This window comes from Myotis davidii, unplaced genomic scaffold (assembly GCF_000327345.1).
Source record: "Myotis davidii unplaced genomic scaffold, ASM32734v1 scaffold618, whole genome shotgun sequence".
Lineage (NCBI taxonomy): Eukaryota > Metazoa > Chordata > Mammalia > Chiroptera > Vespertilionidae > Myotis > Myotis davidii.
Window position 1 is genome coordinate 224,664 of NW_006289199.1, and position 15,625 is coordinate 240,288.

General features: G+C 52.9%; 1 protein-coding gene across 1 annotated transcript in view; it reads right to left on the reverse strand.

The window, feature by feature from the left end:
• Positions 1-15,625, reverse strand: part of CXCL12 (chemokine (C-X-C motif) ligand 12) — a 44,114-nt gene that overhangs the window by 6,108 nt on the left and 22,381 nt on the right. Inside the window, exons 2-3 of the mRNA XM_006761422.1 lie at positions 5,785-5,929; positions 4,989-5,075 (exon numbers count right to left, since the gene is read on the reverse strand). Of these exons, the coding sequence (XP_006761485.1) occupies positions 4,989-5,075; positions 5,785-5,929 (232 nt within the window). The remainder of the gene's footprint in view (positions 1-4,988; positions 5,076-5,784; positions 5,930-15,625) is intronic.

The following is a 15,625-nucleotide window of genomic DNA, read 5'->3' on the forward strand; positions in this document are numbered from 1 at the left end:
ATATTTCATATACTTTCTTATATAGACTTTATAAAAGCTAAAATAAATTAAAGATAGTTATTAATTACTTAGTAGTAATTAATGCATATTTATTGGCTTCTGGGTTTAAATCAAGCAGGATTATTTGTTACTGATAGCTTTTTTGTTTGTGTTGGTCTAGAAATTGCCACTTTACTGTAGCAAACAATCTTATGCATTCCAAAACACAGTAAGGAGTAAATACAAAAAGTCAGTGAAGATTTTAATCTTAGCAAGACATTCAGGGAACTCATGGGGATTCTCCTTTTAATTGGAAATTAAATTCTAAGTGTCTTATTTACCAAAATGCACTAGGTTACACTGGTCTACTGATGAGAAAGAGATGAAATTTTCACAGTTAGGAAAGCTTATTTTGTTTTAAATATTTCAACATATTCTTTTTTTTATGTTTGAGAGAAAACCAATTTTTAAGACAAAACTAATGACCTGTTTTCTCTAAATTCAAACTTAAATTAACAATCCAAAAATGTATTAGTCAGACCAATAGTAATGAAACTGCTAAGAAAGGCAATGTCCTTGTCTATAATTAACATTCATTTCTATTATTAGCATCCACACAGCCAGGTAGCAAAAAAACAAGACAAAACACCCCTGAGCACTGGTTTGTCACCGGAGGCTGGCCACAGCTTGACCTGTTGCTGAAGGGCAGCTGCTCCTGTGCTCAGGGAGGACCTGTCACCCTCTCTAGCAGAGGTGGCTGCTCCCACAGTGTAAAGAGCGAAGGACAGCATGAGGCACAGGTCTGCTCTTCTGTCTCGCTGGCGCATGTGCAAATTAGGAACAGCCCAGCCAGGCTCCCTGACCAGGCCTGCTGCTGCTTCTGCAGGAAGGACCGCGGCCCTGGCCACCCAGTGAACATCCGGATGCCTCAGAGGCAGGAGGGGAGTGTGTGATGGAGGATGTGAGCCCCCACGCGTTCAGGCACAGGCCTACCACCCCCGTGCTGGCAACAGGAGCGAGGCTGGGAGCCTTCGCCAGCTAGAAGGGATGCAAAGATGCCTCTCCAGTAGCAAAGGGAAGCTGCGGTGCTCTATGCTGTGACCACCAGGGGCACCTTAGAGCACCAGGGGACAGGGCACCGGGACACAGGGGAGTCTGACACAGGCGCCTTGCACTCTCTTCTGAAACCCTCCATCCCCTGCATCGTTCTGGATCCATGTGATGAAACTGTGACCGGGGCTGGGGTGTGGGTGTGTTTATGTGTTCTGGGAGCGGGAGAAGAGCAGATAGGCAAGGCATCCTTTGTCAAAGCAGTGCTGACATCGGGGGCCTTGCTCTCCCCCTGACCCCCTCCTTCCGGCCCGAGTTAGAGAGACTTGGCAAGAAATCTCAGACATAATTCTGTAGGGAGGGCAGTGAGCGAAGTTTTAGAATCTAAACCTTGTCTCTTTAAGCAGATATTTCCCAGGAGTGAGAACTGAGGCAGCTGTGTCCGTCCTGCAACCTAACCGCAGGGTCACGGAGACTCTTCCAGAGGAGGGGGAGGGGAGCTAGGAGCCCCAGAGCTGCCGGCCCTTCACAGAGGGCCTCCACACCCGTGTAAGGAATCTAAAATAAATTACCCGGGGCTCCGAGGAGCACCTCATTCAGAGACCCACCTGAGCCTGGAGGGGGAGCCACTCACACAGCTGGCCTCGGGAAGGGGCTGAAGAAGTCCACCCGGGGGCAGAGGTGAGGGCCAGGCAAGGAACAGGGGCAAAGGATCCGCTATCACCTCGAATGGAAGGGCCAGACCAGCTCTGCCCTGAGAAGGCCTGGTTGGGCAGCACCACTGGCAGCAATGAGAGGGCATAGGCACATGCCCCCTGCTGGCCGGGGCCCGTGCTGGGCGAGCAGACTGCGTTGGGTGGTGACCAGGCAGGCGCATGCTGGTCTCAGACAGGAGCAGCCTGTAGGTGTGCCCCGGAGGGCTCATGGGCCTTCTAAGGGAGGGAGTGAAGGGCAGGTGGGAGGCTCAGAAACCCGGGGGATGATGGAGACCCAGGTCACTCTAGATAGAGTCCCGGGCTCTTCTAGAGGGTCCTGAGCAGGGTCTCCACGTCCCGGACCCCAACCTCAGTCTCTGCACAGCTACTGTCTTCAGAATTTAGCAGACCAGGAGGGTCTCAGTAAGCACAACAGGCAGGGCCAGCATGGCCACAGCAATGGCAGAGCGCTGCTCCCCTAGAGTCCGAGCGCCCCGGAGGCCGGGGTCTGCTCTGAGGAGGGTAGAGCCAATTTACAAAGCGCTGGGAGGGAAGCACAGCGTGCACTGCGGTCCAGCTCCGGGCGGCAGAAACTAGTGCTTCCTCCTCTGAGCAGCCTTTCTCTTCTTCTGTCGCTTCTTTTTTCCTATCTTTTCTTTTTTCCCCACTTTTTCTTCTCTGCGCCCCCTTAGATAAAATTAGTAGAACCATTAATGACGTTGAAATAAACAGGAGTCTGCCTCACTCTGCACAATATTAACACTGGCCCCTGGACTGGTGCCATCTGTCCTCAGGCCTGGAGGCCCCTGGGCAAGGCCGTGTCCATCAGCACCTCATTGAAATAAAGCAGACATTTGCCTTGATTCACAAAAATGCGAGGCTTCCCCACACCTGTGAACTGAGCACAGCAATCGCCAATTTGCCAGCGTGACCCTGGCTCCCGCTGTTGCCTGCGGCTTGCAGTGGGGAAAGGATTTCACATCTCAAAGGGTGTGAAGACTAACCAGGGCCAGGCTGGACTGCATCTCTGTCTCCCCCCACCTGCTTTCCCAGGCTCCCTTCCTTCTCAACACAGAGCTGAGCTCTCTGTTTAACGTGAAAAATTTCTGCATTGCACATCAGAGGCTCAAGCCCAGGGTTTAGTGGGCCTGCCAGGAGGAGAGAAGGCAGCAGCATCCCACCTTCTCCTTTCTGGACGCCTGTGGAGACCCCTGGGAATGGCTGAGATTGTTCTGAAGAATGAGGGAGAGAGCTGGTTAGCAGAATTTTATTAGAGCAACTGGCTCGTGACTGTCACATTAAAATGATTCAAGCTGAATGGTATTTAATGATTTATGGGATACGGCCACCTGTTCCTGGGAAAGGTTGATATGAACCATGGGCTGGAAGGATGGGAGTTGTACATGGGAAAATGTGAGAGCTGGATATTATAAGGGTTGAGGCTCTAGAGATTACGTGGGGATGTTAGGAGAACCGAGGAGGAGGAAGGGGAAGAGGAATTAGTGAGTCAAATATTATTCTTCAGAAAACTAGCACCGCTGCTTCCATTGGGTTAAAAACAAAACCAAAAGAAAACAAAAAACAAATGCAAAAACGTGAGTCGCAGATCGCATTTGCTCCTGGGCGAGGCCCGTGTGCTGGCTTTCACACGGGGACCCGGCAGGAGGGACCCACGGCACCTGACGCGCGGCCGGCGCAGCGTCACGAAGGCGGGAAACGTGTAAGAGCACCATGTCTCACAGCTAACGGGTTTACTTCAGGACAATAACTCCCACATACAGTAGGATGCTTATACCATGAAACAATTGGCATTTTATTGCTGGTGCATATAAAGTCACATTCGATACAATCTTCGTACAAGTGAAAAAATACACTGTGCCCAACATTGAAAAGCTTCCATCACATTTCTATGTATTTCTTTACAAACTGCCAGTAGCTTAAGATAATAGAGAAATGTCTACTGACATTCATATGGCTCCACTTCAAACGTATGAATTGTTTGACTATAAATATATTCTGGAATACATTTGTCTTATAAAGAAATGTTTTAAAAAGTGTGCACAAAAATATATAAAAAAAAATGCCTTGCAAAACGTTACAAACACCACCAGGCCCATCTGTGGATCACATTTAGGGGTGGAAATTTCACCTTGCCAGCATCTCGGATTGAGCTGTTGTGGCTTCAGGAGCAGGAGTTAGTGGTAAGAGGCGCTTTCATTCATTTAATTTGCACCTCAGGTTTCAGAAAACTTAGCATTTGCAGAGCCTCCGGGGCACACACATGCCTCAGAGGCAATCACTGAAACCAGATTCCTCCAAGAACGCTCTCAGGTTGAAACTGCATTTGAGTTTGCAGAGACTTGTCTCTCATGGGAAGGGGGGGCATGGGGTCCCACGCCCCGGGAGGCCAGCTCCGCTTTGGGGGAAGCTGGAGCAGATTCTCACAGAGGGCCTGAGCAGGAGGGAGGGCACAGGGAGGAGGGCGCTGCGGGCCACAGCCCCAGGTCACCCTCCTCCCCGAGCACGGAGGGAAATGAGAGCGAGCGGAAGCGAGGTGAAAGCATGCGCTGGCAGGAGAGAGGCCGGGAATGGCAGGGGAGGGTCTCTGAGCACAGTCCCCGGTGATGGCTGCTGTGTGGAGCCCGGAGGTCCGTGCCCTGCGCTTGAAAGAGGGGGTGCTGGCAGCTGTCTAGTACGGCCAGTGTCTGGGCGCTGCCCTGGGCCCTCATTCCAGGAGGGGTGCGCCCCACCAGGGCCCCCAGTCTCCCTCCATGCCTCCCCTTTGGAGGAAGGCCACGTTTTTGAGCTCCACGCTTGGCCATCACCTGACTGTGCCCAGACTCCCCAGGGGAGAAGCGGAAAAATCCAAAGCAAACCAAATACAGATATTAAGTAATCATTGATTTTAAAAGGGACAACGAGAATGATGGTGATTGTGATGATCACAGGGGAAGTGACTGGTGGAAAATGCTGTTGGGATAATACAATTTCTCAGAAAAACCCCAGCTGTAAAACAGCCAATGTGCAAGGGTCCGGGTGAATGAATATAAGCTGTGATATCGTACCATAGGCTATAAATGCAGATGTCTACATGCCGGGCAAACCTCCCGCCCATGCCCAGGCCAAAGCGCTGCCCCAGGCGCACACCTGGCCCTCACCACGCAGGCCTTCCTCCCCACGCCTCTGCCCTCTCAGGACTTTCACACAGGTTTAGCTTTCCTCCAGTGGCTCTAGTGGAAAGTCCTTTCTGGCGGTTGTGCTTACTTGTTTAAAGCTTTCTCCAGGTATTCCTGAATCCACTTCAGTTTCGGGTCGATGCACACTTGTCTGTTGTTGTTCTTCAGCTTGGCCCTGCAAGGACAGGAGAGGCGGGTGTGCACCTGCGCATCGGCTCACCCGCCGCCCACGTGGGACCCTCCCTGGAGCCAGGTGCTGGCGTGGCAGAGTCCCCATAGGAATCACTGGGGTTGGGATTTGAGGGAAACAGAACACAGAGCCTGAGAAGCAAGAGCAGGCACAGGGCACGCAAGGAGCCTGTGGCCAGATGTAGGGGCAAACAAGTAAGACCTTATCTGCAAGGTTATGGGAGCTTGTGAGGATAACGGGAGAGTACCCGCAGATTTTTGTTTTGGTGAATCACCTTGACGGTACAAGGAAGACAGAAATACACGTAAGCCCAGGGACAGAGTGGATGGAAGTTCAAATCTGGGTACCGCTGTGGGCTAATTCTATGTCTGCCAGACCTGAACTTGAGCCCAAACTTTAGGGCGGCCAGTGTTTCTCTAAGTCCAGAGGCATGGCCACTTCCTGTGCCAGAGGGAAGACACTTAGAAAGAAGAGGCAAGAGCCACTGTGGGCACAGAAGGGCACTGAGGGGCGGCTTTGGAAACTCCTGCCTGGTGCTCTAAGTCCTTGTGGTAATAACAGCTGCCTCTAAGTATGCCAAGTTCAAGGCCGGACACTTGGCATGTGTCATTTCTCTAGCTTCACCGAGTCCGCCAGTTAGGTTTCACTGTGCCCAATAGATCCAACATTTCCGGAGGATGATGCCCAGACTTACACAATCTGAAGGGCACAGTTTGGAGTGTTGAGGATTTTGAGATGCTTGACGTTGGCTCTTGCAACATGGCTCTCGAAGAATCGGCAAGGGCATCTGTAGCTCAGGCTGACCGGCTTCCCTATAAGAGGCAATAAGAACAGGACGGCTTGTTATTATGCCACCAGGCCTCAGAGACGCACACGTATCTGGGTGTGCAGCTGGGAAAGGATGGTAGAACGACGGTAGGATGGAGAGCAATGGGTGAGCCACCGGTGCATCCTGGCAAAGACCTCCTCCTTGGTGGGCTCAGATTCAACTTCGCCAGGGCCTGAGGCCAAGAGGACCTGTGGAGAGATGGACCCCAGGAGGAGGGAGGGTGGGAAAGCGACAATAAGCAGTCCCTGCTCAGATTTCTTAAGACAAAGGAATGTTAATAACAGGACAGAACTATTTCGTCAGAGGCACCGAGGTTCCCAGCTATTCTGTGCAAAAGCAACTCTCCAGAGCCACCTGGGGAAGTCTTCCCTGCTCAGACCCAGGTCCGAGAGCTAGCGCTCCTCCCTCCTCTGGCACAGGCCTCATCCCAGGAACATCACCCACTTCCTGGGATTATTGCCCTCCAGGACCCCCTGCCCCCTGCAGTCTTCTTGCCTCATTTACCTTAAGCCCAGGCAACCACAAAGGAATCCTGGCTGGCTTCCTACCTTGGAGTCCCCAGAGGACAGGACAAGGGCCTACTTCTTTCCAGCCCTTCCCAGAGGCATGGAGACTATGAGGGTGGAGTCAAATATGGCTTTCATTGCAGGGACCCTACGGCCTCCTGGGTTGTATTACATCTTTGTTTGCATATTCACCAATTTCCAAAATGCCATAATTGCCGCTCATTAGTGTAAATTAGCAAAGGGCTCCTGCCGAACCCACCCTTACCCTTTAAGTCTAGAATTGCAAGCCCGGGGAGGCTGGGATTTGTGAGGGTTTTTCCTGCAGATTTTATCCAAGCCCTACTTAATAACCCAAATTATTTGAGTTTGTGGATCCTTTCATCAGGGATTAAATATATGTCTGAGAATATTTAGTCCAGAGGCTTTTTTTTAAAAAAGTGTCTTGTTTACAGGGCTCCCAGAGGTCTCCCGTTGGTTCTGAGGTTGTGCACTTTGGGGCAAGAGAGCTGGGGAAGCCGCACGAAAGCTTGCAAAGTAGGGACTGCTTACATTTTTTTTTTCCTAAAGGCTGCATTCAGTTGAGAAACGGCATGGGGTGGCCAATTTAGCCACCAAGTCCTGGAAGAGCAGACCCCCTCCCCTAAACCACACTCAATGTCCTGAGAAACAGAAGGAAAGAAACCTGGTTCAGAGCGCTCAGTGGACTCAGGGTGCAGGAGAGCACGGAGCAGCCTTCACGGGGACCCAGATCAAACCCAGAAAGTCCCTGACAGAGCCTGGCTCTCAGAAACCACACAGACACCTCCCTCTGTCCTGCCTGGTAACCGGATCACCTGGAACGCAAGCCCGGGGCCAGGCTAGGCAGCCGGGCTAAGGCAGGAGCCAGGTCTCCCTCTGAGCAGCCCGCCTCCAGGTTCCCTAGAATTCTCATGGGTCTGAGCTGAGCAGGGGCTGGGGCCAAGGTGAGCCAGGATAGGGCTCAATCCTGGAGCAACAGGGAGCTGGAAGGCGCATTGTATGAGTGCTGCGGAGTCCAAGGAGGCGTCCTGGCTCCACGCGGGGGCAGGCCAGGCCTAGTCTGGATTCAAACACAGGTTTTCTCATTTGTTCCTCTCCCTCCCTTCATCCTCTGGGATCACCCATTCCTTCAGAGCAATTCTTATTCCTGCTCCCAGGACCCAGCTGCCTGTCTATCAAGTGGGGATTTTCAATAGTTTAATATTATTATTGTCGATTTTAGAGAGAAGAAGGAAGAGAGAGAGAGAGAAACATGGATTTGTCGTTCCACTTATTCATGCATTCATTGGTTGATTCTTATATGTGCCCGACCTGGGATTGAACCTGTAACCTTGGCATATCAGGACGAGGTTCTAACCGGCTGAGCTACCTGGCCAGGGCCTCAATGGTTTTTTCAAGTGACAGAGTCCAAGTGCACTTATGGAGAAAACTCAGGGCTGCGTCCACTGTGTCCTTTCCTACAGCTTCCTGTCACTATTCCTGACTTCCCCAACTGTTTTGGGTGTGACATCACATACAAGAAAGACACCTGACTAGCCCAGCTGTTACTGAGGGTTGGGACCTTCGCTTTATTTCAGAGCGGTTAGCAGAGCAACTTCCACTTTAATGAAAAGACAGACCCTGGCCAGACTCTCCAACCGAGCCTGGGAATGGGGCCCACCCCGGGTTTAAGCCCTGGAAGCTGGGACACCCAGAACACCAGCTTCTTGGCTGAGGTCAGCCAGGGAGGAAGGGCAGATCCCAAGCCTGAGCCTGCACAAGGGTATCTCTGGGAGCAGCTGTGTACTCAGCATCCAGACACGGGCCCCAGGAGTTTAAAAAAAATGCATCCTGGCCTGGGCATGCAAGGAGAAGCAGGCCAGCCTGGAGCCCAGCACTCTGGACTGGACACTTGGCTGCCATGAGGGGCAAGCGACCCCCCAGATCAGCGATGCCCAGGATTCAATGACCTGAGTCCCTGCATTCCAGTCCTTTCTGCAGCTAGGGCAGCAGCATTTATCTGGAGAGGGGTGTGTGGTGGCGCCTACACTCTCACAAGACCATTCAATTGTTAATTCCTAAACCAGAATGCCACCCTGACCTGGGGAGTCAAGGTGGAGATCCCAGCCTCGGATACTGTTTCATCAGGAGAAACTTTTAACTTGCCTTTGATCTGGTCCCTCTGCAGCTCTGACCAGCAACTCCCTACACTGTTAGAGAGCACTTTCCAGGGGTAGGCCAAGAGCCCATTAGCCCAGGCCCCCTGCCTGGTCCAGTTGCAAGCGCGCTTGCTCTCCTTACCCAGGCCGGCTCCCCCACCACAGCCTGCCAGGAGGCAGCAGGAGTCTTCCCCCCAACCCAGCCTAATGCTCCAAGCCTGCGTCCTGCACAGACCCTGGCGGGGCCAAGAGCACTCAGCATCGGTTCTCAACCTGTGGGTCGCAACTCCTTTGGAGGTAGAACGCGCCTTTCACAGGGGTCGCCTAAGACCATCCTGCTTATCAGATATTTACATGACGATTCCTAACAGTAGCAACATTACAGTTATGAAGTAGCAACGAAAATAATTTTATGGTTGGGTCACAACATGAGGAACTGTATTTAGAGGGCCAGAAGGTTGAGAACCACTGACTCGGAGTGTCCTTCGTCCCTTTGCAGAGCCTGTTGTAAACTTCGCAGCCAAGAACAGAACGGGCAGCAAGGCTTTACTAACATGGTTTTGTTTTTGTTTTTTTGCAAGTTTATTTTGGTTTGCAGCAGCGGCGGTGTCCTGTGACAGGACAGGGCGATTCTCTCACGCTTCAAAAGAAAAAAAGCTCTCGCTCTCCCGGTGAAACTGGACACCGCCTCGCACAATGGCCTAAGGCCTTGGCGATTGAACCTTGTGGCAGAGCCCATTCTGAGGTGGCCAGTGCCCTGGCTGCACAAAGGCGCATTTCTGCAGGTGTGTTTTGGGCACATGGGCAAATGCGACTGTGATGACCCCAGGGCCTCTCTAGAGGGACCCTGTGAAGAGACAAGGAGGCCATGGCTGGGTGCATGCCCAGGTTTGGCGCGTCGCTTCGGACCTCGGAGCTGTGTAGAAGCGCGGCCAGGTGGGTGGCGCAAACCCGACAGCTGCTCGCATACCGGGCGCCTGCAGAGTGAGCGCTGGCCGCTCGCGGAGGGACCGCCAAGCTGCTGCACCGGATCGCACAGCCTCCACAAGCGCTTTGTCAGGCTTGCAAAGAGCTCTTTCCTACACCAACCACCCGCCGATCGATCGCACCTCCAGCCCTTGAGCCCACCCGCCTCTGGAAAGCTAGCCGGGCGCGGGAAGACTCTAGCTCCGGGGTGGATGGGCAAGGGTCGGGTACCCCCGCCCCCCTCGGCTTCCAACTCGGTTCCACTCCCCTACCCCTCTCCGGCGCCCACTCAGAAACTCGCCCTCGGCGCGCTCACCCAGGTATCTGTCCTGCAGGACCTCGCTCTGCGCTCCCGCAACCCGAGCCCGGCTGCGAAGTGCAAAGCCGCAGCGCCCCGGCGCTAGGCTGCGCGCGGGACTCGACGCCGCACCCGGAGGGAGTGCGCCCTGCGAAACGGGCAGCGTCTTTCCCTGCAGAGCATGGGCCCTGCTCTGTAAGCCTGACTTGCAGTGAGGAACCGGGCGGCGCAGTGAGGCTGGCCTGAGGGCTCATGCTTGTTCCCCGCGCTCAGTGCTCAGATGGAGCCTTTGAGTGCAAAGGCGAGATCTGAATGAGAAGCAAAGAAAAACGAGGAGGAGCGGAGGGCGGAGGGCCGGCTGGGAAGGCTGCATCGAATGCAGCAGCTAAGAGTGTATTGTGTTTGGAGTGCAGGACCTCGAGGTGACCTCCTGCCCAGGCCCACTGCGGGGCCCCGAAAGCTCGGCCTAAGACGGCACGAGACCCTCTTTGCAGTCAGAGCAACTCCCTCGCGTCCCAAGCCCATGCTACTGCTTACTAGCCCCGCCTCAGTTTCCCCAACTGTAAAACTGGGCTCTAGGTAAGATGTGCCACCAAAAGGACGGAAAGGAGATCGCTCGTGGCTCTTACAAAGTTCAGCCCCTTGCGCCTTGGTCTTCTCAACTGAGAAATGGGCTACTCACAGTTTCTGGGGGTGAGACTGGGGAAATGGACGGAGAAGTCCTCGGTACTCATTACATGGAGGCCAGGAATAACTGTAAACCTCAGTGCTTCTCCCCCTCTCCAGGGAATGTCCTGCAGGACCCAGAGTGCTAAGAGGAGAAGTCCTTTCCTTTCTCCTCTGCCCTCCCCTGACACGCCGCTGGCATTGCCCTTTCTGGTGGGAGAACAGCAGGGAGGCGCCCCTGGCAGGCCACCGGCCCCTGTGGGCACTGAGAGAGCTGTGGTGGAGCGGGAAAGGGTGCAGCGGGCACCACTGGAGGGGTGGGGTGGGAAGAGCGCTGTTTGGGGCCTTCCTGGTGCCACAGGCGGCTCCAGCCATGTCTCCTGCCCTTTCCCGCATAACCAGATAGTGGAGTGGATTCTGTCCCCACGTCCATCAAGGGAGCACGCAGTGGAGCAGGCCTCTGTCCCGGAGGAGTCCAGCAACCTGGACCACCGAGGAAGTGGCTGTGCCCACGGGCCGGGACTCTTCTCCAGCGCGGTGCCATCCGAGAGGGTAGTCGGGTGGGGAGGGGGGGGGGGGGACGGCAAGAACCTACAAGAGCTTCAGGACTCTAGTCCCGGGGATGGGTGTCTTTTGTCTTTTTCTCCAAAACTACTTTCCTTTCCAATTAGATGCGCTGTGAACTTGCACTCATTCTCCATTCACTCCGGGCACTGGGCCTGGAGCCTGGAACCCCCCTGCCTTGGTTCCTGCCTGTGAAGAACTGACAGTCCAGTGGAGAGGACGCCCTCGGACCGGCCTCCCTCTCTTTGAGGCAGAGCTGGAGCAGGTCACCTCACAGCCTGGCCTGCTGCCAACAGCACTGAGCGCAGCGGCTGGCTGGGCTCGGGGGCCCTCTGGTGGTGAAGTTTCCCTCGTCCTCCCCTAGGTCCCTCCCCCTGCCTCCCGTCTGGGGGAAGGGGGCGGGGGTCCTAGAGGCTCAAGCTAGGGCTCTTCCCCACATCCCTGTGTTGCTGGATAAACTAGGCGGGCCAGGATTTAGGGGCACACCTGGCGTCCGGAACCCGGCGTGCGCTGCGGGGGGCCTCGCCTGCCAGTCTGACCAAAGCAGAAGTCAAAGCCTCAGGCTTGCTTCCTTCTTGCCCCCAAATCAGCGCGGGAGAGGCTGCGTGGCTGGGGCAGAGGGGAGCCAGGGCTCCTGGCTGGCGATGCCCTGAAACCCCAGGACCTACACTCCAGAGCCCACCACCTCCACTGTTCATTTGCTGAAACACTTACTGAGCACCTACTAGTGCCGGGCACATGTCTTTAATACCGAAATATTTTAGTAAGGAAAGCACAAAACCCCTGTCATGGAGTTTACATGGGGGGGTGGGGGGGGCCCTACACCTAACTAATTAAACACAGAATTTATAGAAGGTTGAAGGTCATTAAATGCTATGGAAACAAGGAGTTGAGGAAAGGGGACGGATCTTGAATAGGAAAAGCCAAGGATCTGTGTTTTAGATAAAAACCCCACAATTTTTCAGTTGGCAAGCTATTTAGATTTCAGACTGTGCAGGCCAACGCTCTGGGGCCGGGGCCAGCAGACTGTGCCTTTTTAACCTGGGCTCAGCCTCGGGGGCACCCCCAGATGCAGGGCAGCAGTGCCCACCGCCCTTTCTCCTGCCCTTTGCTTATGCCACCACCATCTCTGCTTGAAAGACTTCAATTCACCTTTTTCTCTTTCTCTGCCAAGAGCTCTGTCCCCGCCAAGACTGGAGCAATGCTCCTTTCCTTGTGAGACCCCCCAGATCTCCCCACTCAGCGTTCATGATTGCTGCCCCTCAGGACACCTGTCCTGTGGCCTTGGAGAAGGGAGGGAGGCAGGAGTCTGCCAGTTGAGGTAAAAGGCAAGTGCATGGCCTGAGTGTGTGTGATGATCTCTAAACCCCAGGTACCTGCACGGCCCTCGGCCTGGGCTGTTCCATCCTTGAGGGTCCATGGGTGGGCTTTTGAGGAAGAAACAGGGCAAAGTTGAAGGTTTGCACCAAATCATTGCTTTCCAACAAGATGACTTTAGGTGGTACTTGGAAAACATTATTTTAAAAAATATGGATTCATGTATTTATTTATTTTTGTTTGTTTCTATTTATTTTAAAAGTAATAAGAAAAATATGACTGGCACATTAAAGCAGACACTTAGGATTGATTTCATTCTTAAATAATATCTGATTAGGTTTTAAAAAGTAACTAGATTTGAACTGACAGCATGAAATCATGTAGGCGGTTGGGGATATATAAACACTTAGTGATACAAAAAGACCTGAAGTTTGAAAATGATGCTTAAAGAACGTTTTTTTGTATTAGTTAACACTTTCTACCCCCCTTTTATTTTTTTTCACTTTTATACTTTTTATTTTCATTTTAAAATCCTCAACAGAGGATATGTTTTTATTGATTTTTAGAGAGGAAGGGAGGGAAGGAGAGAGAGGTTGAGAGAAAGAGAAAATGGTTGCTTCCCTCCGGTAGGTGCCCCAACCTGGGATCGAACCTGAAACCTAAGTATGTGCCCATAATTGGAATCTAATCCACAACCTTTGGGTGTATGGGACAATGCTCCAACCCAGTGAGCCTTCCCCCTTTTTACACAAACCACTTGGGCCCAGAGTAGTAAAATGAAATCCTGTGAGGGAGGTGTGGCATCTTCCTCACTCCTGTCTTCCCGGTGAGATGAGAGAAACCTCGCTAAGGAGAGCTCAGGTCCTAGGAAGAGTGTGAGGACTCATGAGATCTCACCCCCGGCCCTGGGTACCCTGGCACTTCCACCCCAACTGTGAGTCCTTCTCCTAGTTCCAAGTGTGGCCAGGAGGGGCACAGCAGGAGACAGCTACATCCTACCCACCCACCTCTGCTCTCCGACCTTTAACATCTCCCATTGGAATTCGTGAGTAGGTAGAGGTCCTACCTGGGAACCAGGAGGCCCCAGGACAAAGGGGACAGATCCTCGGAACCTTAATGCTGACGTCTGTGGAGAGGGTACACTAGCTCTCAGAGTTGGTACTGGGACATACTAAGTGTGAAACCCCTTGGCACAGAGAAGCGCCGCGGGAAGATATTGAAATAGTACTGTAGCTTGCCTTCTCTGAATTTGTCACATTTGCTTCTTTGCCTAATATCTCAGCTTTGATGTCAAGGTGCCCCAGGCTCAGGGTGGCGGAAGACCCTGGCCAACAGGGAAGAGCTTCCTGGGGCAATAGCACCGTTCTTTGGGACCAGCATCTTTGGATTCTAGAACATCAGCAAGGCCTTGGGAGCTTGTGCAGGGACGTGCTTCACTTCCATGACAGAGGTCTAGGGTGCCTCTTGGAGTCCTGTTTCTGGGCCAGAGCTCAGCAGCTGTCGGCTGGCTATGCAATCCCCAATGGACCTCTGGAGCAAGTTCTGCGAGCCCCAGGCCATCACTGAGGGAAGGACCCGGGGAGGCGGAGCTGGGGATCCTGCATGCAGGGCTCTGTGCTGGACCTTGCTCACTGGGAGCACAGCCCTCCTAGCTGAACGGGTACATCCTGCAAGCCCTATCTTCTGTCTAAGGTGACTGTGCCCAAAGGCCTTGCCTTGACTGACATTCTGAAAGTGGGGGTGGTGTTTTCTGGGACATTCTTCAAAAATATGGACTACCAGGGCTAATGTTCTAGGGCAAATGAGACTCAAGGGCCCTGAGGGTTCAGGGCCTTGACTCCAGCCTCCACACTAGCTTTCACACTCTGCCTCAACTCTGCCTGCACCCCATCACAAAAACAGTGAGTCAGGTCCAGATTTGCTCTGTGGTTCTTAACCCCAACCCTCTCTCCTGCTATCTATCCCTCTGGGGCAGACTGATATCAGCATCTGAGGCTCCATGGAAGGTTCTAGAATTGAAGCAAGCATCAGCCCCTGTAATAAACCCAGGAGATAGGAACTGTGAGTCCTGGAAGGATATACAACATTTACACAGGCATAACTCGGACTTACTAGTATACACCTTCCACCTCCTTTATCCCCACATCTACCTAGAGGTGGATTTAACATTAGCCCCGCTCCTTAGATTTGGGAGCTAGTCACACAGCTACCCTTCAACAGAGTCAGGATGCCATTAGCACAGCCTGGCTCCAGAGTGAGATGCCTCCTGGTGAAGGACGGAGGGTGGGTTTGTCATGTAAGACACGGTATGCCCAGTTAAATGCCATTTTCAGATAAGCAACCTTTTTTTTTTTTTTTTACTTTTTAGTGTAAATGTGTTCCAAATATTGCACGGGGCATACTTATACTAAAAGGAATCATTCTTTGCTCATCTGAAATTCAAGTTTATCCAGGTGTCCAGGATTTCTATTTGCTGAGTCTGGCAACCCTTCTCCAAAGTCTTCACCCTTTCCAACACAATAGGTCCCCCTTCCAGGGCTTTCTGCCTGGGCCTTCAGTACACGGCCCGAGGGTGGGAAGAGCCTGGGAAGGCATTTTGCAGTCGCCCACTTTCTCAGCAGGGGATTTCTTACACTTTAGTACCACAGTGTTTTCTTATGTTGGAAAAGGATACAGTAAAGCAGCAGGGGAAGGATCTTGTTTTACCCTCCTCTCTGCTATTGGCAGTTTAACCCCAACCATGACCTTCCAGAGATAGTCCTGGTCACGCCTGAGGCCAGAAGAGGCATCCCCGAGTATCACCAGCCCTCATCTCCGGGTGGGGAACATGGATGGGAAGTCCCGCCCCTGACGCTCCTGCCTTCTGTTTCCGGCAGCACACAGGCCACGTATAGAAAAGGAGAAGCCATCACCCCACAATGAGTCAGGTGCAAAGACGTCCCACTAGCAGCCTGGCCCAGGGCATGTAAGCGGGAGATGGACTCAGGTGGGGAGCATTGCTCAGCATCTGGAAGGTACCCATTTCCCCACCTCAAAGCTCCAAAGCAGACGGGGAGGTTAAACAAATTAATGTTAAGATATTTTTGTTTGGGATATTTGAAAATTAGGCTTGCTTTCCCTTCCTTCCTTCCTTCCTTCCTTCCTTCCTTCCTTCCTTCCTTCCTTCCTTCCTTCCTTCCTTCCTCCCTCCCTCCCTCCTTCCCTCCCTTCTTTTTTCTTTCTTTCCTTCCTTC